Source organism: Grampus griseus (assembly GCF_964374135.1).
Source record: "Grampus griseus genome assembly, chromosome: 1".
Taxonomy (NCBI): Eukaryota; Metazoa; Chordata; class Mammalia; order Artiodactyla; family Delphinidae; genus Grampus; species Grampus griseus.
Genome location: NC_139017.1, coordinates 182,358,260 through 182,382,840, shown reverse-complemented (window position 1 = coordinate 182,382,840; position 24,581 = coordinate 182,358,260). Strand labels below are relative to the sequence as shown.

Here is a 24,581-nt window from a genome sequence, read left to right as displayed (position 1 = left end):
TTTCCTCCTCTTGTTAATTTCTAACTTGATCCTCCTGTGGTCGCAGAAGATATTTTGTATGATATCTGTCCTTTAAAATCGATCGAGACTTACCGTGGGGCCTGATGGTTGGGAGGGCAGAGTTTTAACCGCTGCGGCACCAGGGACGTCCCCCCTTGGGTGTTTCGTCACGTCTTATGTATCCATTCACCTGTTGTTGGACATTGGGTTGTTTCTGCGTCATGGCTATCGTGGACATTCATGCACAGGTTATAGGTTTTGAAGATACTGAATTGGTCATTTTGTTCTGGCCACAGCACAGAGAAGTTTTCAAGTCTGTGTATGTTGAAGCATCATCAGAATAAACTGTCAGCAGGGCCCGGGAGACGCCCCACCTTAAAGGGTTCTGGCTTCTGTCGGTTCCGCGTCCTGCGCAAGCAGAGCTTGGTTGCCCTGCATTGCCCGTGAGGCGCAGGCGATGGGGGTGAATGTGCCGTCGGCTCAGCTGGGAGGATGTGCTCCCTGCTGTCAGCAGCAGGGTCCTGATGGCAGCTGGGAGACCGGGAGGCTCCCTCCCACCAAGCGGAAGCACCTTTCCAGGGTGTTCCGGGGCGCTGTGTGTGGGGAGAGCTGGGCTGGCTGGTGACCTCCCCGGGGGAGGTGGGACCTGCAGGTGGTGGCTCTGGGTGGCTTATTGGAGTCCAGGAATGACGTGGCAGCACTGGGGCCTGAGGGAGGGCCACCTGCTGGCTCTGGCAAGGGCGCCGGGCAGCCCAGGGCCAAGCGCGGGGTGGTGGCAGCACAGAGGGGCTCTGTGACCTCACGGTGCCCTCTGTGCGTCATCCATCCCGCTGGGGGTCCTCCTCTGCTCACACGGAAGTGTTCATGTTGGATTTTTGTGCGTTTCAACCTGTTTCACATTTTCCTTTCTGGCTCCCCCAAATGGAAGAAATATTTCGTTTCTTGCATTCTGGTCTTTGATTCGTCTAGAACGTACAGCTGTGTCCCCGGTGGTGTTGGCCTGGGTGTCTGGCTGGACGCGTCTCCCGTCTCAGATGTGAGTGGCCAAAGCTCTCGGGCCCGAGATGCAGCAAACCCAGGTCTCTGCTCTGCCCCTCGGGCAGCGGGACTCGGGGAGCCTGTGAGATGCAGCAGATGTCGTACCTGGGGGCGGCGGGGATGTGGAGAATGCGCCGCACACGGGCCTGGGTCGCGGCTCCTTCAGAGCATACAGTCACGGTGACAGACGGCAGGCCGGTCCCCGCCGGGATTGCCGCAGTGAGCATCAGGGTCGCACCCGGGCGCTGCGGGGATCCCGTCAGGGACCCTCCTCGCCTCCCCTTTGCCGTCCCACCCCCATCAGGAAGGGAGGGCGCAGGGCCAGCAGGCGGCCGGGCCCCTTCCGGGCAGGGTCCCTGAGTGCCCACTGGGTGGCCTGTTCTAGGCTCTGCTGGGCCACTTGTCCTTGCAGCCACGAGGCCCGACGGGAGGGAGAGGCCTGGCGCAGGGCAACGGGGACTTGGGGGTGTGCGGTGCTGCTGGGCGTGTTAGGTCCTGGGGCTGCGCGACCTGGTACCCCGAGCTCAGAACAGCTGGAGACGGAGTCTGCAGTGGGAGCTCCGGGGGAGAAAGGTCTGGGTCTTCTGGCCGCACACTCCTCCCTCTGGCTTCATGGGCACCTCCCCTCTGTGTCCGCCTGTCTTTCCTCCTCTTCTTACAAGGACATGTCATTGGATATAGGGCCACTCTCGAGCCCCTTACTTCGTCACGTCTGTGAAGACCCTTTTCCGGGTAAGGTCCCACCTGCAGATTCCAGGGTCTAGGCGTGGGCACGTCTCGGGCCAGCGCCCAGCCCCCTACCATCGACTACACTCAGGTCCGATCCCCCCGCACCCTGTGGGTGTGGTCTGCCCCCGGGGGGTGCCCTGCGCACAGGGTCCCTGCGGGCCTCTGGCATGGAGCTTTGCGACAGACGCTGTGCAGGTTTGCAGGGAGCCCAGGGCCCTCGCAGTGTTCGGGTCGGGGTCCCGTGCGGAGCTCTGAGGGGTGGGACCCTGGATCGGATGGTGGAAGGCGGGTTCACACCAGGCCCCACGCAGAGGTGTGGGGACGGGGACCTGGGGGCTGAAGCTTGTGCTGCGGCCAGGCTGGCGGTCAGGGGCATCGCCTGGGCCGGCTGCTCGCGCACAGATTGCGGGTCTGGGTGGCACGTCCGTGGGTCTTCCCGCAGGGAGCAGGCCCAGCAGGGGCTGAGCATGGTCGAGACCTTCAGCCCTCCCGAGGACAGTGGGGTCCTGTTGCCCACTGCCCCGTCGGCCCCCTCTGACGGCCGCTGTCCTTAACATCTGGCCGCACTCCCCTCAGTGTGACCGGACCCCTGTCGGCCACTCCTGCCGGCCCCTCCTCCACAGGGGCTCTTCCCAGGGACCCGACTCCAGCCTGGGGGCTGGGGGTGACTGTCAGCTGCAGCGAGCCCCCAGCAGGGCGGCCTCACTGGGAATGTTGGGTAGTGACTGTGTGTGCCTGGCTGGGAATCAGGCAGGTGTCCAGGCAGCAGCCGCAGCTCTGCCAGTGGAGCAGATGACGAACCCGTTAGCTACTGCCTTTCCTTACCTGTAAAACGGGGTAGTGGGACTGTGAATCAGACACTGTTTGTAAAGCGCTGAGACCTCCGTGGAGCGAGTGGTTATTCAGAGTGTTCTAAAGGACAGTTGGGGGCACTTACAGGGCAGAATAAATGCAATAAACGAAGCCCTCTCGGTCACTCGGGAGTGTCCCTGTGGGTGGTGAAGTTGGCCCCAGGAGGGCTTCCTGGAGGAGGAGTCTCGTTGGAGGCCCTGTCACACGGAGTTAGCCGTGGACACTGCGAGTGCTCGAGTGACCCCCGGGAAGGGGTGTGGGAAGGAGGGCTGCAGCGTCAACACCAGGAGCCGGCCGGGGCAGGGCTGGCGGGTCTGGACTCAGCCGGGCTTCTCAGTCCTTAAAGGCCTCGGAGAAAATGCAAATCTGGGGGTTTGGTGCTGGATCCCGTCTTAAAAGCCGCCAGTGTCCTGCGAGGTCCTGGGAACCTGGCGCTGGCAGGCTGTGTGCTTCGTGTCATGGGTCCCGGCCTGTCCACACGCTCAAGTGACAGAGGTGTCCCTGGACTGTTGGGTGGGCTGGCTGGTGTAGGAACCCCGCTCCAGCCTGCTCCCAGGGAGAGGCGTCCCACATTCAGGGGGGCAGGCAGTGCTGCAGAGGACCCTGCTTGTCACCTGGGTGGCCCTTGTGTGGCTCTGGGGCCGAGCCTGGCACCCAGGGCAGGACCCCCAGGGTCGGGGAGATTGTATCTGGGCCAGGACCCTTCAGGTCTGGAGGTGGAGTCTGGCTAGGAGGATGACGGCTGGCTTTGTCTGCAGCTGTGCCCCCTGCCAGCCCCTGTGGGCTGGGCCAGGCTTCCTCACCTGTCAGGAGCCCCAGGCCTTTGGGGGCTTCCGACGCCCTCTTACTCCCAATCAGTGGCAGCGGCGTGGGGGTGGCAGCCTGGCCCTGCTCTCCCTGCAGCTGGGCCCCAAGCCATTTCCTCTCCTATTCTGGGGCCAGAAAGCTCTCACAGCCTGAGGTGTTAAAGGCAAGTACCTGGATACACGCGAGTCAGCCTATGGGAGAGTGAGCGGAAGGGAGACTCACCTGGGCTCTCACCTGGGCATGTACGTCCAGAAGCCCAGAGGAGTGGTGACCACGGAGTGGGGCCGGGTTGGGGCTGGTGGGGACAGCCATGGGCTGCAGGGGCCACGGTGGGTTGCGGGGGAAGGGGCATCCCCGCCAGTGGCTGTGGGAGAGGAGGGGGCTCAGGCTGGGCTCCCTGCCCACCCGCCTCTCTCGTTCACGCTCCCACCCGCTGTGCCCGGAGCTGCTGTCCCGCCTGTTCTCTGGCTCTGAAGCTTCGCGTGCCTCCCGGACACACGCTGGGCGACCACCCAGAAGCAGAGCTGGTCCTGGAGGGGCCTTGGCTGGGGCACGTCTCCCGCGGCCACGACCCACCAGGGAAACCAGGGGTCGCTCCGTGCGATGGTGGCGGCTCCTGAACGCGCGTGTTTGTGAGAGCCCAGAGGGCGGTGCCGCCATGCTGCCGGGTCCAAACCCCGGCTCCGGGCAGGTGAGGCAGCTTCCTGTGCCTTGGTTTCCCCTGCTGTGAAAGGGGTCTGGAGTGACCGCCCCCTTGGGTGCTGTGTGGGCACTAGCAGAGCTAGAAGGGCTCCGGGAACAGGCCGAGTACCCAGCTCGCCGCCTCCCCTGCCCCCGCTGGTGGATCAAGGGCGAGGAAGTTGCCCCCGTCGTGCGCTCACGGCCACCCAGCGTCCTCAGAGTGAGAGGACGAGAACGAGGCCCAGCGTGGGTGGGGGGCTGGGGGTGGGCCAGGCGGTCGAGCAGGTGTGGGTGGACCGGTTACCACCGAATCCTTCCAGGAGGACGGACGCCTGCTATTTCCTGGTGTTTATAGGTGTGTGTACTGTTTTATTAACAATCCAGTTTCAGGAAATTCTGTGGCGGTCCAGTGGTTAGGACTCTGCGCTTTCACTGCCGGGGCCCGGATTTGATCCCTGATCGGGGAACTAGGATCCAGCAAGCCCTGCAGAATGACCAAAAAAAAAAGAAAAAAGAAAAAAATCCAGTTCCGTTCAGCTTTGTCTCAAATTATCTGCAATAACCCGGAACAGCTACTTTTCCACCTAAAATGGACTTCCGGTGAAATGCAGTCTCCTGGTTCAGCTTGGGTTTTCTAGAGTTCTGCAAAGCTGGGTGTTTGGAATGACTGGAGGAGAGATGGCTGAAGGGCAGCAGCGGTGACACCAACGCGTCTTTTGCGGGTTCTCCCCTTGGACTCAGGATAAATCTGCATTTCCCATCGAAGCCCACTGTGGATGTGATGGTTCCGCGATTTTATAGTCTTAGGGTTATGCCAGCTTCTCCTGTAAAAGCCAAACGATAAATATTTGGGGCTCTTTGGGCCATTTAGCCTCTGTCTTGGGCTCTCGGCTGCCGTGTGGTGTCGAAGCAGCCCCAGTACGGCAGCGGGGGAGCAGGGCTGTGCTACCGCGAGGTGTTCTCGATGGGTACTTTCACAGCTTCTGGGGACTTTCTACTCCATTGGCGCTTCTGGAGTTGTACTGAGTTTCAAACACCCTCGCACGGTCACTCGATGCGGGTCAGAGAAGCTCCACGGTGACTTCCGCCCGGAGCAAGGGAAGGAGCTGGAGTCCAGACCCAGAGCTTTGGCGCGGACTCTGTCGGGAACACAGGTAAGCGTAGACTCCTGAGCCGGCTGCCTGCCTAGAATCGATCAGAGGAGGGAGGCCTGAGGGTGGGGGAGAGAAGTTTCCAGCATGTTCCGTGCCCCCAGCGTGAAGCCTGGCCACACAGCCTGAGCACAAGCCCTAGGGGCTCCAGGGAGGGGAGCCGAGTCCCCTCGTGATTTTGGAATTGGAGGGAAGCCTAAAGCCGGCCAAGGCCGGATACCGGGTGTAGTGGGTCCTGGGGCAGGTGTCGGAGGTCCGGGGTCCACTCTGGCCACGGCCGGCACGACACAGGCCGCGTGGGGGGCCCACCTCCCACCTCAGCCTGGAGCAGGTGCGGTTCCAGGCTGGTCACGCCGATACTTGCCTCCTTGGGAGCTCGGTTCCCCCATTTCTGCCCTTCCCGCTGGCCCCCCACCCCCCCGAGTAGCAGCAGCATCAAGACACACCTCCTGACCTGGGTTCGCTGCCTCATTGACCGGAGCCAGGCCTCTCTCCTTCCCCTCCCCCCAGGCCACAGTGCCCAGGCCTTGGGACCCGTGAGCATTCACGTTGGACCCATTCTTGGCCTCAGCGATGCAGGTCGGAGGTCACCCGCATGGTGGCCGCGGCATCCCCGCATCCCGGCCGGTAAGCCTGATGTGGTGGCCCCAGGCCCCGCCGGGCTCCGTTCCCCATGGACGCTGCGTTTGAGCAGCTCCGGGAGGCCGAGCCGCTGCCCTGGGCTCCCTTCAGGTCCATTTCAATGCAGAGATGCTTGTGGTCCTGTGACGTCAGCTCCTCGACATCCAGGCCGTGTTTTAGCTGGTGCCTCAGCTGCCGGCTCCAGCTTCCCAGGGGAGCCGGGTACCACCCGGGCCTGGAGACATGAGGAGGCAGGGATGTGAGAGGCGGGGGACAGGCCGGCCAGCCTTCCTTTAAATATCTCCCCTGGTGTGTGAGCCCCCCTTGCCTGTTGTCGGGTCCAAGGGGAGCAGGGGGCAGCGTCGGCACGTTCAGGGAAGGAGGATGCCTCCTTTCGTGCCCACTGCTCCGTAGAGCATAAAGGATCCGGCCGAGGAGGCAGTGGAAGAAAGCCCGGTAAGTGATGCGCATCTCCCGGCGGGGCAGCCGCGATGGTCCGCGTCTCGGCTGTGTGGCACCCGGCCTGCAGCCTCCCTGCTGCACAGATGCTCCAAACACAGGCGCGCTGGTGCCACCGGCCCCGGGCAGGGATGTGGCCGCAGCAGCTCCGAGTGCGCAGGGGGAACAGCGCCGAGGGGTGACAGGTTTTAGAAAAACAAGCCCCAGGGGAGCGTGCCCAGCGAGGGATGCGGCTGACGCGGGGGGAGGGGGTGGGTGGGGAGGAAACCTGCCCCTGAAATCGGACGGTATGTGACCGAGGCCCGGCCGCGCGGCTGGTTGGCTCTGGGAGCAGCCTCGTTTTCATGTGGCAGCCTGGCCGGGGGGCCCTGCTCTCTCCCTGGGAGTTTTGCTGCCGGGGCTTAGCGGCGAAGGGTCTGGAGTGAGCGTGCATGTGTGTTGCCTGCTCTCCGCTCCGCGTTGCTGCCGCCTGCGTGTGGGTAGCGCCACGATGGGGCCGCCCGGGGCCCCCGGCTGCCCAGGCTGCCCGCGGCCGGCACCTGTTTCCCAGCCCTGAGCCCCATGCGCAGAGCGGCTGTGCTCCCGCAGCCCCGGCGGTCCTGGCTCTGGCTCCGGCTCCGCGTTGAGGGCAGGCAGGTCGTGTCGGCGTCTGGCTTCTCCGCCCGGGCCTGGGAGGTCGGCGGCCGGGTCCCTGTTCTGACATGACTGGAGGTAGACTCGGACGCTCCGGGGCTGCACGTAGCTCGCGGGGAGGTGGGGATGTGGGTGCTTTTCTGACGTCCATTTTGCAGAAGGTGTTTTTGTAAAAATCAAAAACACCAGCAGGCAGCCCCCGCCCACCCAAGGCTGGTGGGGAGCAGGGCGGGTGGGCTGCTGGGTGGTGGGTTCCCCCCCATGTGGACGGTGCTGGGGTGACGGGGAGGCTGTTCTGCCAGAGCCACCCCTCCCCCAGGAGCAGAAGGACTGTGTACCGGCCACCCTGCAGCCAGCCCGGGATGCGGGGGTGACTCATTTGTTTTGGATCCTAGAATCAGAACGTAGGGTGCATTGGAGGGGTGCATGGGAAAGGGAGATGCAGCGGGTGTTGGCGCACACGTGCACCGGCCAAGGAGTAGAAATTAGCTGTGTCATAGTTTCTTCAGGATGTCTTGGCCTCTTTCCTTTCACGCGATCACACGCTGCCCGTGCAGGGCTGGTGGGACCCTCAGGGCAGACACGCTGCCCAAAGACCCAGGACGTGACTTCCAGGCCTCAGGGTCTCGGCTGGGTTTAGTCAAAGCCGTGAATGGGGGACAGGTGGGAGGAGTGAGCGCCCCCAAAGCCACAGCCATCCTGTGTTGATGCTGCCGGGTGGGGCAGTGGCAGGGCCCACCTGTATCCATGTGGCTCCACCACTCTCCTGTCTCTGCCGCGTCAGCCACGACGGCCGCCTTCACAAAGTTCAGAGCTGCTGACGGTTACGTAAGGAGTGTGAGCTCCGTAACCTTCCAGACTTTACTGCCAGGGCTGCCTGTTTATCAGTCGGTCACACGGAGCGGCCGGGAGCCCCTCCGGGTGGATGTCACCCTCCGCCCCCCGTCCCTGGGCACCGACCTGGGGGCCCCGTCAGGGTCGTCTGTCGTCCCTGCGGAGACGTCCTGCTTCAGAAGCTCCCCGTGTTCCCGTCTTGTTCCCTTTAACATTTGAGCGGGGGGGGGGGTTGTGTTTACCCCCCAGGACGGAGCGGATCCCATGCAGTCCAGCCCCCTGGAGGCCCATCCTCCTCGGAGCTCTGGTCAGAGAGTGTGCCTGGCTCAGGCTCCAGGCCCCACTGAGCATCCGAAGGCCTGGGGAGCAGTTGTTTCCTGCTGTCTTGGGGCTGTCATGGGGCTGTCGTGGCGGGCGGAGGATGCCCTAAGCGCTGCCCGCCAGAGCCAGGGCCCAGCAACGCCCAGCCCCGCGGAGGACCAGCCCTCTTTCCGGGTGTCGTGTCTCTGTTTACATCACAGAACAGAGAACGATTCTTTTCCATGTTTCCCTGCCTCACTCTCTGGGAAAGGCGCGTTTGGGGGCTGGCGGGGCTGGCCGCCCCCTTGGTGGATCCCTGCTGCCGCTGGGCCTTTGCTCGTCTTTTCCCTCCACTTTTGCAGGGCAGGCGGGGCTTGGGGCTACGGCTCCACAAGGGTCGGATGGGTGTTTCATGTTCTAGTGGGGTCCCCGGCTCCCAGCCCAGGGGTGGGCACCAGGCAGGCTCTCTGTCCATAAGAGCTTGTTGCTTTGTGGGAGGGGCAGGAAAAGCTTTGTCCAGAATCAGCCATCTGCACCAGTTACCCAGTGTTTGAGTTGTTTTGGTCACGAAATCATGGCTGACATCATCCGATCGGGAGGTGGCGCCACAAAGTCCCCGCCGTGTGTGTGGACGTGGCGGTTTATTTTAGGATCGTCCTGAAATGTAGAGTAGGCCACCTCGTTGGTGCCTGGCTGCTTCTCCTCCGTGTCTCTGAGGCCTCCACCCAAGCCCAGCCGGATCCTGATCCCCCCCAGATAGCCGAACCATGAGCCGGTGGGTCCCCGTTTCCTCCAAGAGAGATTCCAGATCAGGAGAGGCAAGGACGCCGAGTTGACAACTAACGAGCCTTTCTCGGTAGTTATTTCAAAGGTGCCGAACCGTGGTCTGACAGCTGTGGAGGCTGTTTCAGCTTCATTTCAGTCCATGATCATTTATTGGGTGAACAGGAGATTGTACACGCGATGCTGGGGTCGGGTGGGGTGGAGGGGACCCTGAATTTGCATTTTATTGTTTAGTTTGCATGTGTCTGGTCTTTTCTTTTTAATTAACAAGTTTATTTATTTATTTATTTATGGCTGCATTGAGTCTTCATTGCTGTACATGGGCTCTCTCTAGTTACGGCGAGTGGGGGCTACTCTTCGTGGGGGCGTGGGGGCTTTTCATTGTGGTGGCTTCTCTTGTTGCGGAACACGGCCTCTAGGTGCGTGGGCTTCAGTAGTTGTGGTGCGTGGGCTCAGTAGTTGTGGCTCGTGGGCTCTAGAGCTCAGGCTCAGTAGTTGTGGTGCACGGGATTATTTGCTCCGCAGCATGTGGGATCTTCCCGGACCAGGGCTCGAACCCACGTGCCCTGCATTGGCAGGCGGATTCTTAACCACTGTGCCACCAGGGAAGTCCCTGGTCTTTTTTTTTTTTTTAAAAAGTTTATTTATTTGTTTGTTTTTGGCTGAGTTGGGTCTTTGTTGCGGTGCGCGGGCTTCTCATTGCAGCGGCTTCTCTTGTTGCGGAAGCACGGACTCTAGGCATGCGGGCTCAGTAGCTGTGGCTCGCGGGCTGTAGAGCGCAGGCTCCGTAGTTGGGGCGCATGGGCTTAGTTGCTCCGCGGCATGTGGGGTCTTCCCGGACCAGGGCTCGAACCCGTGTGCCCTGCATTGGCAGGCGGATTCTTAACCACTGTGCCACCAGGGAAGCCCTCCCTGGTCTTTTCAAAGTCTGCTTTTTTGCCTGTGTCTTCTGTGGGAAGTTTAAGAAGAGTTGACTTGTGGCAGTGGGGAGCATCTGTGTGTGGGTGCGGCGAAGAGCGCCTGGGAGGGAGAGCTGGGGTCAGCACCCCAGGGCTGCCCTGGTCAAGTGGCCCCGTGGCCCCCTGCCCTGCGCCTGTTTCCTTTTCTGTGATGTGGGCTTGTTGAGAGGATGGAACAAGGTTGTGTCAAACGTGGAGGAGCTGGGCATCCCGTCCTGGTCAGGAGATGCGCATGTGTACAGTTTGCGTTGTATATTGTTTTCATACTTGCATTTAATTTTGAGTTTTATGTTTCTATTTTAAGGTGTTGAATAGTCCATGTGGTTTAAAGGGAGAGAACAGGTGTCGCCACCCCTCTGCCACCCTTGGCATGTATTTCCAGATTTCCGGATCACACTTTTCCGTTGGGGGTGTTACTTGTTCCGCTCTGCCTCTGGACACGTCAGCTCAGCTCTCCCTCCCTCCCTCTACCCCCAGTAGGGTTGTTTTGTCATTGACTGTATCTCGTGGTCATGAGCCACCAGCGTTAGACTTCCTGTCTTGTACAACTTGTAGTTTTTCTTGCTGTTACTACTTGTCTTGATTTTCGTCCTTGCAGTTTTCTAGAAGTCCTGCCTCATATTTGCCCATTATCTTCCCAGCGCAGGGACAGCCCTCCCGGGGCCCCCCAGGCCCTGAACAGCATGCCCAGGACCTCCCTTTGCCTTCATCCCTCAATCTCCTGCCACTCTGCTCTGCCCGCCGCCTCCATCCCTGGCTCCCCTGTTCCCTTTCTTGGCTTCATCTCTGGTTAAGACGTCCTCCAGAGATGTTCTGAAAGAGGGGCCCCGGGGTTGGGGGTGGGAGGTAAGGCTTTAGAGACCTGGAGTGGAAGTGCTTTTACTTGAGTGGAACACGGGTGATAGTTTAGCTGGGTATGGAAGCCTGTTAGAATCGCCCCCCTCAGCACCTTGGAGGAACCGACTGTGGTCCACTAGTTTCTGGTCTGATGGCAAAGTCAGAGGCCATTTTGATTGTTGTGTGTGTTTTTGTTTTGTTTTGTTTTTCTGCTGAAAGTTTCTAGGATCTTTTGTCTTCTGTATTCTCAGGTTTCACGATGATGTGCCTGGATGTGGGCCTTTTTGTCTCTTGTGCTGGAACTTTCAACGTGGAAACTCAAGGCATTCCTGATGGGAAGGTTCTGTTCAGTTATTTCTTTCTTTTTTTTTTTTTTTTTTTGGCGGTACGTGGGCCTCTCACTGTTGTGGCCTCTCCCGTTGCAGAGCACAGGCCCCGGATGTGCAGGCTCAGCGGCCGTGGCTCACGGGCCCAGCCGCTCCGCAGCACGTGGGATCTTCCCAGACCGGGGCACGAACCCGTGTCCCCTGCATCGGCAGGCAGACTCAACCACTGCGCCACCAGGGAAGCCCTGTTCAGTTATTTCTTTGATGGTTCACTTTTGACGGTTCTGTTACCTTCTCTTCCCACTGATGGTTAGTTGGAACTCCTGGACTGGTTCTCTGATTTTCTATTTTCCACTTCTTCTATTTTATTTTCTAGGTGATATCTTTAATTTTTCTTGTCCAAACCATCTACTAAGTGTGTTGTCTTGTCCTTGTTTTTTAACTTCCAAGAGCTCTGTTTTGTTCTCTGAAGGTTGCTTTCTAGAATAGACTGTCCTGCTCTTGTTTCAGAGCTGGAAGATCAGTGTTTCTTTGAGGTTATAATTGTGGCAAGAGGCCGCATCATGTGAAGTGATTACGTGAGTCACTGAGCACTTCTCTGGCTTTAAGGCTTCCCAGGCATGAATCCTTTAATCCTCGTGCTGCCCTATGGGTACCTGCTATTATTGTTTGTGTCCCGTGGAGAGAATGCCACCCAAGGCACGGAGAGGTCAGGTCATTTTCCCACAGCACACAGCTGTGCCTGGTGGAGCTGGGGTCCATCCCCCGCAGGCTGGGCCCAAGTCCAGGCCCCTGCTCAGACCCTCGTAAATGGAGCGTGACTGTGGGTGAGAGTCCCCGCCACTTTGAGAATCAGGTGCGTGAATGAGGTCCAAGCAGAGTAGGGCAGGTGCAGGAGGAGCTGGTGTCTTCCTTCTCCACGCGTTCTTCTGCCCTTCCCACTGCGTGTCCACCCAGCTGCTTCTTCTTGGCTTGTATTGCTAGGAGGTTTCCCCCGGCCCCCATGACCCGTGCTCATCTGCCCATGGGGATGACTGGTGCAGTGTCCTGGCTGGGCTGCTCCCGGGAGGCCGGGGGTCTCAAGCTGGGTGACCAGGCTGCCGTCATCCCCCCCAGGCTGGGCCCTCATTCTGCCCGCCTCCAGGGTGAGGCCAGGGGTCTCCTCCTCAGAGACCAGGAGCCTCTGAGTTGAGGCCTTGGGGGGCTCCGCCCTGCCCCGTCTCCTGTGACCCCCGGTCGGCCGCCCATCTCCCAGGGTGCCACGCGGTGCCCCTCTTCCCACCCCCCCACCCCCGCTCCTCTGCTGTGACGGGTTTATCGGTGCTTTCCTTCCTTCGACTGTGGTCTTGGGAGGGAAGTAGGAAAATGATTGTGTTCCTGCGGCTGTTTTTACCTGGATACCACGTAGGTGATTCTTTCCCGAGGCTAAATTATGCAGGAGAACCAGCGCTGGGACAGGCCTTCGCGGGTGGGTGTGGGCGAGCGTGGGCATCTGGAATCAGCCTGTCCGAGGGCCCGAGTGACCGTGGGACGGAGGATGCGGGGCTGACGGCGGTGTGGGGTGGTGTGGCCCCCCGGCGAGGGGCAGCGGGAGGCGGCAGGGCTGGCGCGTCGCGGGCGCTTCCCAGCAGTGGTCTGTGCGTGTGAGTTGATAGACGTTATGTTTTAGAACAGGCTTGGGGTTAGGGAGAATTGGGACGGCGGCACGGGAGCCGGTAGCACCAGTGTACACGTCAGTCACAGCTAAAGATCCCACGTAGGCACGTTTCCACGAGCTCGAGCCCCACCTCACTCGGGATTCCTCAGTTTCCCCTCGTGTCCTCGTCATCCTGGACCCCACATGACATTCAGTCGTCACGTGTCCTCGGGCTCCTCTGGCTGCGACAGGCCTCAGACGCCTTTGGTTTCTGTGACCTTGGCCGTGTGCAGGAGTGCTGGCCAGGTGTGGGTCGACTGCCCCTCTTGTCTGATGTTTGTCTCATGTTTTTCTCACACTTCGACTGGGGTCAGGGGCTTGGGGAGGAGCCGCGGAGGCGCCGCCCTTCTCATCACATCACGTCGGGGCACCTGCTCTCCCATCACCAGGTGACATGGCCTCGCTCACCTGGCTGAGGTGTGTCTGCCAGGTGCCCGCTGCAGAATCCCTCTTTCTCCCTTTGCATCCTCTCCTCTGAGGAAGGTTGTCAGCACAGCCCATCAGGAGGGGAGGGGGCGTCCCTGCGGATTACCTGGACTCTTCTGCTCGGGGTGTTTGATGTCCCTTCCATTGCTTTCTTTCTTCATATCAGTCTGGACTCACAGCTGGTGGTTTTGTACCCAGGATTCTCATCCAATATGACTTTCTTCTTCTGTTGCCCACATTGTTCCAGCTTCGGCCACTGGGAGCTCCTCAGGTGGGTCTGGGGAGTGTGAGGGCCAGACCGCTCCCCAAGAGGGTGGTGCTGGGGGCTCAGGGGTGTGAGGTGGACCTGGAGCCCCCGTGGGTGGTGAGGCAGGGGGATCTCTGACCCCCATAGGTGGGGACACAGGCTTTCCCTCCGTCCCTTCACCCAGGAGAGACGGTGAGGGCAGGAGGGCACGAAGGGCAGCATGCTGGTTGGCCTGTTACGGTGGCTCAGCTGCCGCTGTCGGACGCGGGATCTTCCCGGCGAGCATGGTCTGTTCTCTTCCGTCCTGTCCTTCCGTAAAGCAGTGATGGTGACACAGGCCCAGCCCCAGCCATTGCGGCTCCAGGTGAGGCCCCAGGACGGACGCCATGGCAGTGCTGCCCTGGGAGAGCCCAGGCGTGTTTCTGGCTGCTGACCCGACGGGCCTGGCCCGGAGCAGCTGGAAGCAGCTCCAGTCGACGTTGGTGGCCGCGCGCCCCGCTCTGGCGCTGTTTGGGGAGGGGCCCCGTGCAGGTGACCATGCGGGGGGTCTGGGGCTGCCGAGCGGCCGTTCAGGACGGACCCGGCAGATGGCATCCCTCCAGGAGCAGGTCCGTCGGTGCCGTGTGTACCTTGGCCGCTGCGGAAGGTGGATTCATGTGGAGGCTGTAACTAACCGACCCGTGAGTGTGAGGTTCGCTGGTTGAGCGTCCGGTGACTGTTTTGTGATGTCAGCAGCTGAGCGCTGGGAAAGGCTACGTTCATGCTGGTGTCCCTTCTGCCAGTCTGCCTGGTGTCAGCGCTCCCACTGCGGCCGATCCCCCGCCGCCCAGCGACCCGACCGCAGGCAGAGCTGGGGGAGACACGCGGTCATCTGAGAAGGTCAGCAGGGAGACACGGACACCGGGTCCCAGCAGGTAGCTCAGGAAGTGCTACCTGTCCCCGGGCCGGCCTCCTTCAGAGTGGCACCCGTGGCCTTTGACAGTCGGCGGGGGAGCCAAGCAGCGAGCGGCTCCCGGGAGCGGCCCCGCAGACAGCTGGCAGGGGCAGCACGCCCACCATGGCGACAGGACCGGATGTGAAGCCGCTGTGAGGGTTGTCACACTATGGACCCTGGTCTTAAGCACCTCCTTCCTGGGTTAGCATTTCATGTCTCGCCTGAAAGCATCTGGGTCTCAGAACGGACCCCCGGACCACGCACACCCTCGCCTCTCACCAAGCTGTGCTCTCGTTGATCACGTTCTTTCCAAATCCTTTGTCATCGGAGCTGCCTCTCCGAGCCAGTGTCACCCACCAGCGGTCCTGCTTCCAGCACGGGCGCCTCTCAGGTCCACGGAACGAGAGGAGGTCCGCGGTGGAGCCTGTGGCCTGTGTCCCCCCATGTGGTGTCGGCGTCCGTGGGAGGGTTGTTACTGTCGTGGCGCTCCCGAGGCCGTTTTCTCTTTCCATCGCTCCCTCTACCGATATCAGTAGGCATTTTATGCTGTAAGGAAGAGCCGTCCCTGCTCCCCTCCCTGTTTAAAAACAATTTCGTACCCGCATGGGGTATGACATTGAGGGGTTTTCTAAATTGTGAGTTTATTAAAATCCATTTCTGTCATTTCTTTTGAGGCTCTATTTGGCCGGCAGAGCCTGGGGAAGCGGCTCCCGCCGGCGTGGGGCGCGTTCCCACCAGCGTTTGAGGGCGTCCCCGCTTTCTGGTATAGTCGCCTCTGGGGTCAGCAAGCACGGTCCCGGTTCCAGCCCGGAGCTTCTGTTGCCCTGAGGACCCAGCCTCCCCGGGGTGGGGGAGGGCCTTTAGAAGCAGGGCTGGGTTCCATGCGCCCCTCACCCCCGGGAGTAGGACCCGAGCTCGCGCTCTGACCCTCGAGCTCCCACCGGGACTGGAGCTGCTGGGCTCCGCCCGCCTCCGTGCCTCTCGGGCTCTCTGCCCACGCACCGCCCCGGTTCCCTGGCAGCCTGGGTCCTTGGCCTCTGCTCCCCCGACACTGGTTCAGTTCGGGCGCGGCTCCCAGGGGTTTACCGAGGTTCCGTTGTCATCGTCCCTATGGCTGTGTCTATGCAGTACTCAGTCGGGTTTATTTATTTCTGTCTGCACTCAGTTCTAGGGTGTGTTCCTCATCCCTATTTGTTTATTTTATAGAAGGGTTGTGTAACACATGAACATGATTCAAAAATAAAAACAGTGTGCAGGGGCTTCCCTGGTGGCGCAGTGGTTGAGAGTCCGCCTGCCGATGCAGGGGACACGGGTTCGTGCCCCGGGCCGGGAAGATCCCACATGCCGCGGAGCGGCTGGGCCCGTGAGCCATGGCCGCTGAGCCTGCGCGTCTGGAGCCTGTGCTCCACAGCGAGAGAGGCCACAGCAGTGAGAGGCCCGCGTACCGCAAAAAAACCCAAACAAACAAAAAACTGTGTGCAAAGATTCCTGTTTGCTGCCCGCGTACAGCAAAAAAACCCAAACAAACAAAAAACTGTGTGCAAAGATTCCTGTTCATGTACCTTCGACCCATGTGCACCCAACTTCAGTAATTTTTTTGGCTTGTTCCTGTGTTTCTTTTTGTAAAAATAGGTGTGTGTGTGTGTGTGTGTGTGTGTGTGTGTGTGTGTGTGTTATTTACCCTTTTTCGCTGCACAAAGAGTAACCTAGTACACGTACTCTTCTCTGCTCGTGCTTTCTTACTCTTGTCTGCTATTATACACACATGTGTATATGTATTTAGAATGAGAATAGAAATATAAATAAATGATAACTCCTAAAATACTGACAGCATCGCAAAATCTAGAAAAATCACTAATTAGACTCACCATTAAATATCTGCTTGGCATGATTCTATAATACGTTTCTCCCAATATGTTCTAGCTGCAAACATTGTGATTGCCTTCTCAAGTGACAATTTTGCAATATTCCCTATAGAGAAACCTCAAAGATAATTACCTCCGTCCTTCCTGTCATACAGTTGACAAAATTTTACTTTTCGGCCATTTAGAAAATCTTCTTTTTGGCCTCACAAATTATTATTGGAAACATCACGTCAATTTTTAGGATTGTTTTCAAATTTGGGAGAGACCTCAGTTTCTTTCACTTAAGGTCTGTAAGACTTCAGAACAGTTCAGATTTTCTTGTACAGTGACTCATCTTACAGATTCTTCGAGATGATAATCACGCATTTACCGTTTTGCTGTCCAGGTCCTCGCTGTAGACACACATTGTATGAATTCTGTGTAATCTTCATTCACGTTGTAGTTTTTAGAGATGCTTGAAACGTGTGACTTGACTCAGTATTTCTGTAAACACGTGAAGCACAGCGCGTCACCCAGAACTACCGGCAGCCCCCAGTCCTGCCACAGGTTTGTACCCACAAACGTGATGATGCTTTAAAGCTATGACGGGGCGCTGGCCATTGTCCTGCAAAGCATCTGGGACCAGTCAGACCCCTGAGCATCAGACACCCCACGTCCACCCACATTCCTGATACATCTTCTTCAGTTAGCCGTGGCCAAATAACACATGGTATAAAAATTACCATCTCAACCCTCTCTCTGATTCTCTTTATTAAGATTTTATGTTCTAGAGCAGTTCTGGGTTCATGGCAAAATTGAGAGGAAGACACAGAGTTGCCACACCCGCCCTGCCCCCAGGCACGGCCTCCTTGTTACCAGCACCCCACCAGAGGGTACACTTGTTACAACCCACGAACCCACGTCATCACCCGGAGCCCGTGGTTTACACTGGGGGTCACTCGTGGTGGTGTGCGTTCTGTGTGTCTGGACAAATGTATGATGACGTGTACCCACCATGACGGTATCATACAGAGCAGTTTCCCTGCCCTAAAAATCCTCTGTGCTCCCCCATTCCCCTCTCCCTCCCTCCAGCCTCTGGCGGCCGCTGATCCTTTTACTGTCTCCATAGTTTTGCCTTTTCCAGAACATCTTATTGTTGGAATCATGTCATGTGTAGCCCTTTCAGATTGGCTTCTCTTCTTGAGTAATATGCATTTAAGATTCCTCCATGCCTTAGGGCTTCCCTGGCGGTCCAGGGTTTACGACGCCATGCTTCCAATGCAGGGGGCACGGGTTCGATCTCTGGTTGGGGGTCTAAGATCCCACATGCCACGTGGCATGGCCAAAGTAAATAAATAATTAATTGATTAATTTAAAAGAAAAGACTCCTCTATGTATTTTCATGACTTGAAAGCTCATTTCTTTTTAGTGCTGAATAATATTCCACTGTCTCGAAGGACCACAGTTTATTTATCCATCACCTGCTGAAGGACACCTTGGTTGCTTTCACGTTTTGACAGTTATGAATAAAGCCGCCAGAAACGTCTGTGTGCAGGTTTTTGTGTGAACGTAGTTTTCAGCTCCTTTGGGTACATACCAAGGAGCATGACTGCTGAATTGTCCGGTAAGACTATGTTTAATTTTGTAAGAAATCACCAAAACTGTCTTCCAGGGTGGCTGGTCCATTTTGAACTCCCACCAGCAACGAGTGCGAGTCCCTCATCCGTTGGTGCACATCCTCACCAGTGTTCGGTGGTGTCGTGTTCTGGATTTTGGTCATCCTAACAGGGCCATCTTGACCATTTTTAGCGTGTGGTTCAGAAGTGTTAACCGTATTCTCATGTTCTACAGCCGATCTTGAGAACTCTCTCATCTTCTGCTTTTAAACGAAGAATTCTGTGAGAAACAGGAGATGACAGATAGGTTTGGAGCATCGTGGCTTACAGGGTTAAGGCCTTGTCATGGGCCAACCGTGTCCACAGCTGGGAAGGGCCCCACGACCAAGAGAGCGGTGACGTTAGCACCTTTGGACAGTGGCCTGAAATGCCAGGTGGTCCTTGCAGCTTATATGCCACCAGTAAGACCTTTGCTCCGAGGGATTTTAGTGATTCCCTTATTTTTGCATAGTTTTTGTTTGTTCATTTTGTTCTGTTTTGGTCTCATCATCCAGAAAATGGTGGTGTCGTTACCAAAGGACTATGAAAAGATATCCGAGCAATATGTCTATTATGTCATCAGACAGATTTACTGTGGGCAGAGTGAGTAACTCAGAGGTGCTTTTTCCTCTGAAGCTGGCATTTTGGGGAGTCGGGGGTACCATCTTTCTGCTCCTGTGTGGGGAGGGCGTGGCTGCTGGAAGTGACCTGCCACGGAAAAACGTCTGACCTAACGGGGTGGGCACCCATCCCGTCCGGCCGCCGAGGAGCTGGCACTGGTGTGGAGGCAGTGAGGACGGCGTCTGGGCGGCCGCAGCAGCGGGCGGTCTGGCCTCGAGGTGGGGCTACGGGGACAGCGGTGAGGGGCGGGCTGCTTGGTGGCTGGCACGTGCTGGCCGCCTGGACACGTGGCTTGAAGGCGTCCTTTGTTCTGATGGGGCGGAGCCAGTGCTGAATAGCGGCTTTCTGTGCGGCCGCCGCAGCAGTGAGGGCTCTGCCTTGGATGCCCCCCCATTCGAATTCCAGTTCTGCTGCTTCCCTCCTGTGTGACCTTAGGAAGGTCGCAGCCTTTCCTATGGACCTGGTGCAGCCTCCGCCTCCCTCACCTGGATAACCCTGCCCCCTGCAGGCGGAAGGGGCCTGTAAATGGGGTCTCACTGGGCCGTAACCCCCTGTCACCACCCCACCCCGTCTAGCCGGGCTGAGGAGGCCCTCGCTGTGGGAGTCCCACCTCCCTCTGCAAAGGCAGCTCACGTCAGGAGGGCTGCAGGCCTCCGCCCTCCCACCCCCGTCTCCTTCCCCATCCCATTGCACACCATCCTTCCCCCCCGCCACGAAAACTCACACCCCCCCCCACCGTTTGTCTTCTCCCCCGGCACCCAGGCTTTTGTGCTGCCCCCCACCCAACCACCAGGGTGTGGCCTCTGTGAGGGTGGGGTCCGCCTGCTTCCACCTCAGGTGTGTCCTCCCTGGGCATTCACTGAACAGGCTCCCACGAAGATGTCCCCCCCTTAAACCAGAGGTCCCCAGACCCTGGGACCAGTCAGCGATGGGCTGCACAGCGCTGCCCACTGCCCGGGAGCACTGTCAGCCCCGCCACGTGGCTCAGGCCGCCGGAGCCTTGAGCCAGCCCGAGGCCGGGTCACGTGTGCCGCTCGGCGTCTCGGGAGGGTCGCTGGTGACTGAGTGGACGGGAAGGCAGCACTGTGAAGACAGGACTGTCCACTTTGTATTTAAAACAGCATTTCTGGTTGACAAGCAACACGTGTTGAGTACAGAAGATTTGAGACACGCAATGAAATGGAAGGGGAAAATTTTGAATTGCCCCTTATGTCGCTCCCTGGCGAGCGTACCATTTTAAATTCTATTCTAGCCTCGCGTGCTTACTAATATTAAGGAAATACGGAGGCGTCAGGTTAGTTAAAATTCCTCCCTGTCTTCAGCTCACGGTTCGGGACTTGGCCGTGGGCGGGCAGGCGCTGGGGTTCGGGCTGTGCACGTGGCGACCCCGGGGGCGGCGGGTTCCCCTCGGCCGCTGCGCCGCGCCGGCCCCTCTGGTCCACTCTTGGTTTCCTGGGTGCAGAATCCCAGATGAGCAATCATGCCGTCAAAGAACATAAATACGTGTTTATCATTTCAAGTCTTGTGAACCGGCAACTTCCCTGGCGGCCCGGTGGTTAAGCCTTCGCCTTGCAATGCAGGGGTGCGGGTTGGATCCCTGGTCAGGGAGCTGGGGTCCCACGTGCCTTGGGGCCAGAGGAGCAACACATCAGACAGGAGCAATATGGTAACAAATTCAATATAGACTTTAAAAATGGTCCACACCAAAAAAAAAACATCTTCAGACATAAGTAAATAAAAATCCCGTGAGCTGCTGGCGCCTGTCACTGTGTGTTCGGGTGCGCTGTCACCTGAGCGCGGGCATCCGCCTCCCGGCTTGGGAGATGGGACACAGCGATGGTGGTCCCTGGGTGCCACCCCCCACATTACCTTTCCAGTTTTTATTCCCTTCCTGAACTTTCTGCATGGCGAAGAGTTGACTCTCCAGCCGGGCAGTTGGAGAGTCCATCGCGCGTTGGCGTCCTCATGTGGGTGAGGGGCTGGGCGGGTGTCTGTACTGCCGTCCATCATCTGACCGACCCCCGGGGACTGTCCTGTCGCAGGGGCCTTCGAGCTGCAGCCTGGCCGGGGGAGGCCAGTGTTCCCCTTTCGTCCCGGGCCTGCCCCGGCCAGGGGAGGAATTTAGCCACTTTGTCCTGACCTTTCTGAGACGTGGCTTCTACGTGTGAACTGCGTGTGGACCCTGGGACTCACGGGTGTGTGTGGGAAGGGGCGAGAGGCGGGTGGTGGGAAGAGGACCCACGTTGCTGAGTTGATTATGTAAGACCCTGTTTCAGCCCTGTGGGAAGAGGGGCCGGGGAGGCTGAGGGCGAGTCTAGGGATTTGGGGCCTGTCTCTGTCAGCTCAGCTGCTGTAACAAACATACCCCAGGCTGGGTGGCTCCAGCAACAGGAATTCCTCACGTTTCTGGAGGCTGGGCGTTGGAGACCTGGGTCAGTTCCCGGCGAGGTCCTGCTTCCTGGGCTCCCGCCGTGTCCTCACGGGGCCGAGAGGGCTAACTGGTGAATCTTCCTCGAGTTTTAAGGGCGCTAATCCCATCATGGGCCCCACCCTCATGACTTCATCTCACCCTAATCGCCTCCCAAAGGCCCTGCATCCAAATACCACTGCACTGGGGGTCGGGCCCCCCCCAGATGGGTTTGGGGGACACGGACATTCTGCTCATGGCAGGCGTCCAACCCAAAGGCACCGGGAGGGTGTGGAGGGTCCAGGCGGTATGTCTACAAGGAGCAGGGATGGGAGGGAGGGGCCTTGGAGAGCAGAGAGGTCACCAGGACACGTGCTCAGAGGGGCTGCGTTTTGTGCAGTGTTGGAATGAGGATGTGAGTGTGAGGATGCCCAGGGGTTGAGGTCAGCCGTGGAGACTCCAGGCTCCGGGGGTTGCCTCCTGTCCTGCAGCCCCTCCCCCTGTCAGGGTCTGCTTCCTGTCCCCCCACTGCTGGGGCGGGGTGACTTAAGCCGCCCAAGTTTATTCTGTCTCAGTCTAGAGCCTGGTGTGGGCAGGCTGGCTCCCTCTGAGGCTGAGGGAGGGTCCATCCGGCCCCTCCTGGGCTTGGAGACGTCGTCACGCCCACGTGGTGAGCTCCCCCTGCGCCTGTGTCTGAATTTGCCCTTTTTATAAAACCACCCGCCATTTTGAGTCAGAGCCCACCCTGTGACCTCATTCTAACTTCAGACACCTGCAATGACCCTATTTCCAAATAAGGGCACATTCTGAGGTGCTGGGGTCAGGACTTAGCATTTGGATTTGGCCTGAACAGTCCCCGCAGAGGTTGAATCCTGGGGTCCCCGTATGCTCACAGCCTGGCAGGTCTGCAGTCTTCATGGCCAGCTGTCCTTGGTGTCCTCTTCTAGTTGGGAACCAGAAGACTGCCTGAGGATTTCTAGTGGGTGGTTTGTGACCAACCATAGAGGACCCCGCTGACCAGGGCCCCAAGCCCAGTGTCCCCACAGGATCCATCACACCACCCGGAAGACACGGCGTGGCTGCGACATCCTCCCCTGCGGCCACCCCTTCCCGGACAGGAGGCCCTGGTCGCTGGGCAGAGTCCTGAGCTCACGTGGTCTTGAAGAAACACCCAGGGCTTCGCTAAGGAGGCCCTTGCACATGTAGGAATGAAGCTTCCAGCCCCGTTTCATGTGCACAGTGTGTGGTTTGCTCTCTGGACCTCACGCAGCCTAAATGTCCAAGGTAGAACCCACCCAAATATTTCCACGATATTAATTTGACTTTCTGTATAAGTTACAGAACCTCGTTTCTCTTGACGTTATGATCTAAGCAGATTATTGAATACACCTTGTAAATACCGCTTTTAAAGACCACCCAATGTACCATCACCTGGATACACTTTAATAAAAGGGTCGGAGAACTATGAGCCACACACCAAATCCAGCCCACCGTTGTTTTTTGTTGTTTTTTTAAAATTGTAGCAAAGTACACTTAAAACTTACCATTTTAACCATTTCTGAGTGTATAGTTCAGTAGCGCGTTCACACTGTTGTGTAACCATCACCACCATCTGTCTGCAGAACCTTTTCATCTTCCCAAACTGACACTCTGCCCCCGTTAAACACTCTTCACCCCCTCTCCCAGCCCCTGGCCCCCCCCCCCCACTTCTGGCAGCCACCATGTGAATCTGAGTCCTCTGGGTCCTCTAAAAGTGGCATCATACAGGACATGTCCTTTCGTGTCTGGCTTGTTTCAGCATTGTGTCCTCAAGGCTCATCCACATTGCAGCGGGTGTTGGAATTTCCTCCTTTTTAAGGTTGAATAATACTCCCTCCTGTGGATGGACCACATTTCGCTTATCCGTCATCCACTGATGGACACTTGGGTTGCGTCCATCTTTTGACTGCTGTGAATAATGCTGCTCTGAAAATGGGTGTACAAATACCTTTTCGAGTCCCTGTTTTCAGTTCTTTTGGGGCTATATGCACAAGTGGAATTGCTGGATTGTATGGTATTCTATTGTTAGGTTTTTGAGGAACCGCCAGACCATTTTCCGTAGGAGCTGCGCCATTTTACGTTCCCACCGGCGTGTACAGGGTTCCAGCTTCTTCACATCCCCACCAACACTTGGTATTTTCTGGGTTTGTTTGATAGGAGCCACCCTGTTGGGTGTGAGGTGGTGTCTCACTGTGGTTTTGACTTCGTTTCCCTGGTGATCAGTGACGCTGAGCATCTTTCCTCGGGTTTGTTGGCTATCAGTCTACTGTATCCTCTTCGGAGACATGTCTGTGCAAGTCCTTTACCCATTTTAGAGTCAGGTTGTCCGCCTGTGTGGTGTTGGGTTGTCCTGGTAAGTGTGCAATGACAGACCACAAGCGTGCACATTGGGCCCCGCCTTCTCCTGACCACGTCACCCGAGCAGAGCAGGGGCGGTCCGAGGCGTTGGCTTCAGGGTGGAGAGCAGACGTGCACCTGCGATGTCAGCGCGAAGGTGGACCGTTGTTTTCCTTCTCTTTTACGTCTTCTGATATTTTCCAAGTCTTTCATCAGCTTATTTTTATAGCATACAAGTTCATTAAGAAGGAAAAAGACTTGTGTGGAGGAGGAAGTCTTGAATCAGGAGGCAACGGAGGGCCTGTGAGTCACTCCATCCCCACGGGGACGTGGGTCTGGGGCAGCATGGCTGCAGTAAGACATTTCCTGCTGCCGCAGACCCTTGCCTCCCGTGGGGTCCGCCCGTGGCAGCTGCACCGTCTGTGTCCAGCCCTCCCCGGATGCCCCATCATTTCAGCACTCCCCCGCCCCCAGCATGTTTTCCTATGTGCGGCGGCTCCTGGGAGAACAGAACGAGATGCAGTGAGCCTGGGACTCTGGGCCGTCTGTGGGGTGATGGGAGAGCCTGGGGGGCTCGCTCAGCTGCGAGGAAGGCAGGCAGCGGGGTCCCACTTCGGGGCCAGCCCAGGGGGACAGAGCACAGGGCGGCCAGCACCTCCCTCTGCTCCCGGCCTCCCTGGGGGCGCCTGCTGGTAAGTGCAAACCACCTCCTCCGCTTTGGGGCCTTAAGAAGCACTAGGGTCCCGTGCACCTGAAGGTCACGGGCTCCTTTAGGACGGAAACTTCCCTGAGCTCCACGTTGATGTTCTTGGAAGTGAACAGAACAAGCATAAATTATTCACGGGTTTTAGCTGATCTGTTTTTGTACAAAGGGAGCTTTTAAATTAAATTTTTTTTTTTTTTTGTGGTACGTGGGCTTTTCACTGTTGTGACCTCTCCCATTGCGGAGCACAGGCTCCGGACGTGCAGGCTCAGCGGCCATGGCTCACTGGCCCAGCCGCTTCGCGGCACGTGGGATCTTCCCGGACCGGGGCGCGAACCCGTATCCCCCGCATCGGCAGGCGGACTCCCAACCACTGTGCCACCAGGGAAGCCCTGATTTAATTATTTTTAAGCACTAAAGAATGGTTTAGCTGGAGGTGAGCAAGGTGAGCGGAGGGCGAGGGCAGTGGGGGGCGGGTCGCGGGCCGGGGGTCCAGGCCCCTGTGCTCAGAAAGGAGGGGCCGGGCCGGCTGGCGGAGTCAGGCGGTGGCTCTGAGTGTCAGTCCCAGCAGCTCCAGTATCATAAACCTCACGGGCCTCAGATGCACTTGCTCCCCACATGGGTGGGGGAAACACCTGCTGCTCCAGGTACAGACCCGGCCC

The 24,581-nt window shown here is 58.3% G+C and overlaps 1 protein-coding gene across 2 annotated transcripts in view; it reads left to right on the top strand.

Moving 5' to 3' along the window:
* The window catches only part of PRKCZ (protein kinase C zeta), a 97,980-nt gene that overhangs the window by 15,001 nt on the left and 58,398 nt on the right, over positions 1–24,581 (top strand). Inside the window, exon 1 of one of the 2 annotated variants that reach the window (XM_082660365.1) lies at positions 6,888–7,049. The exons of the other annotated variant lie outside the window; for it this stretch is intronic. Coding sequence (XP_082516491.1) covers positions 7,040–7,049 — 10 coding nt within the window. The 5' untranslated portion in view covers positions 6,888–7,039. Of the gene's footprint in view, positions 1–6,887; positions 7,050–24,581 lie in introns of those variants that run through there. 2 annotated transcript variants of the gene reach the window in all.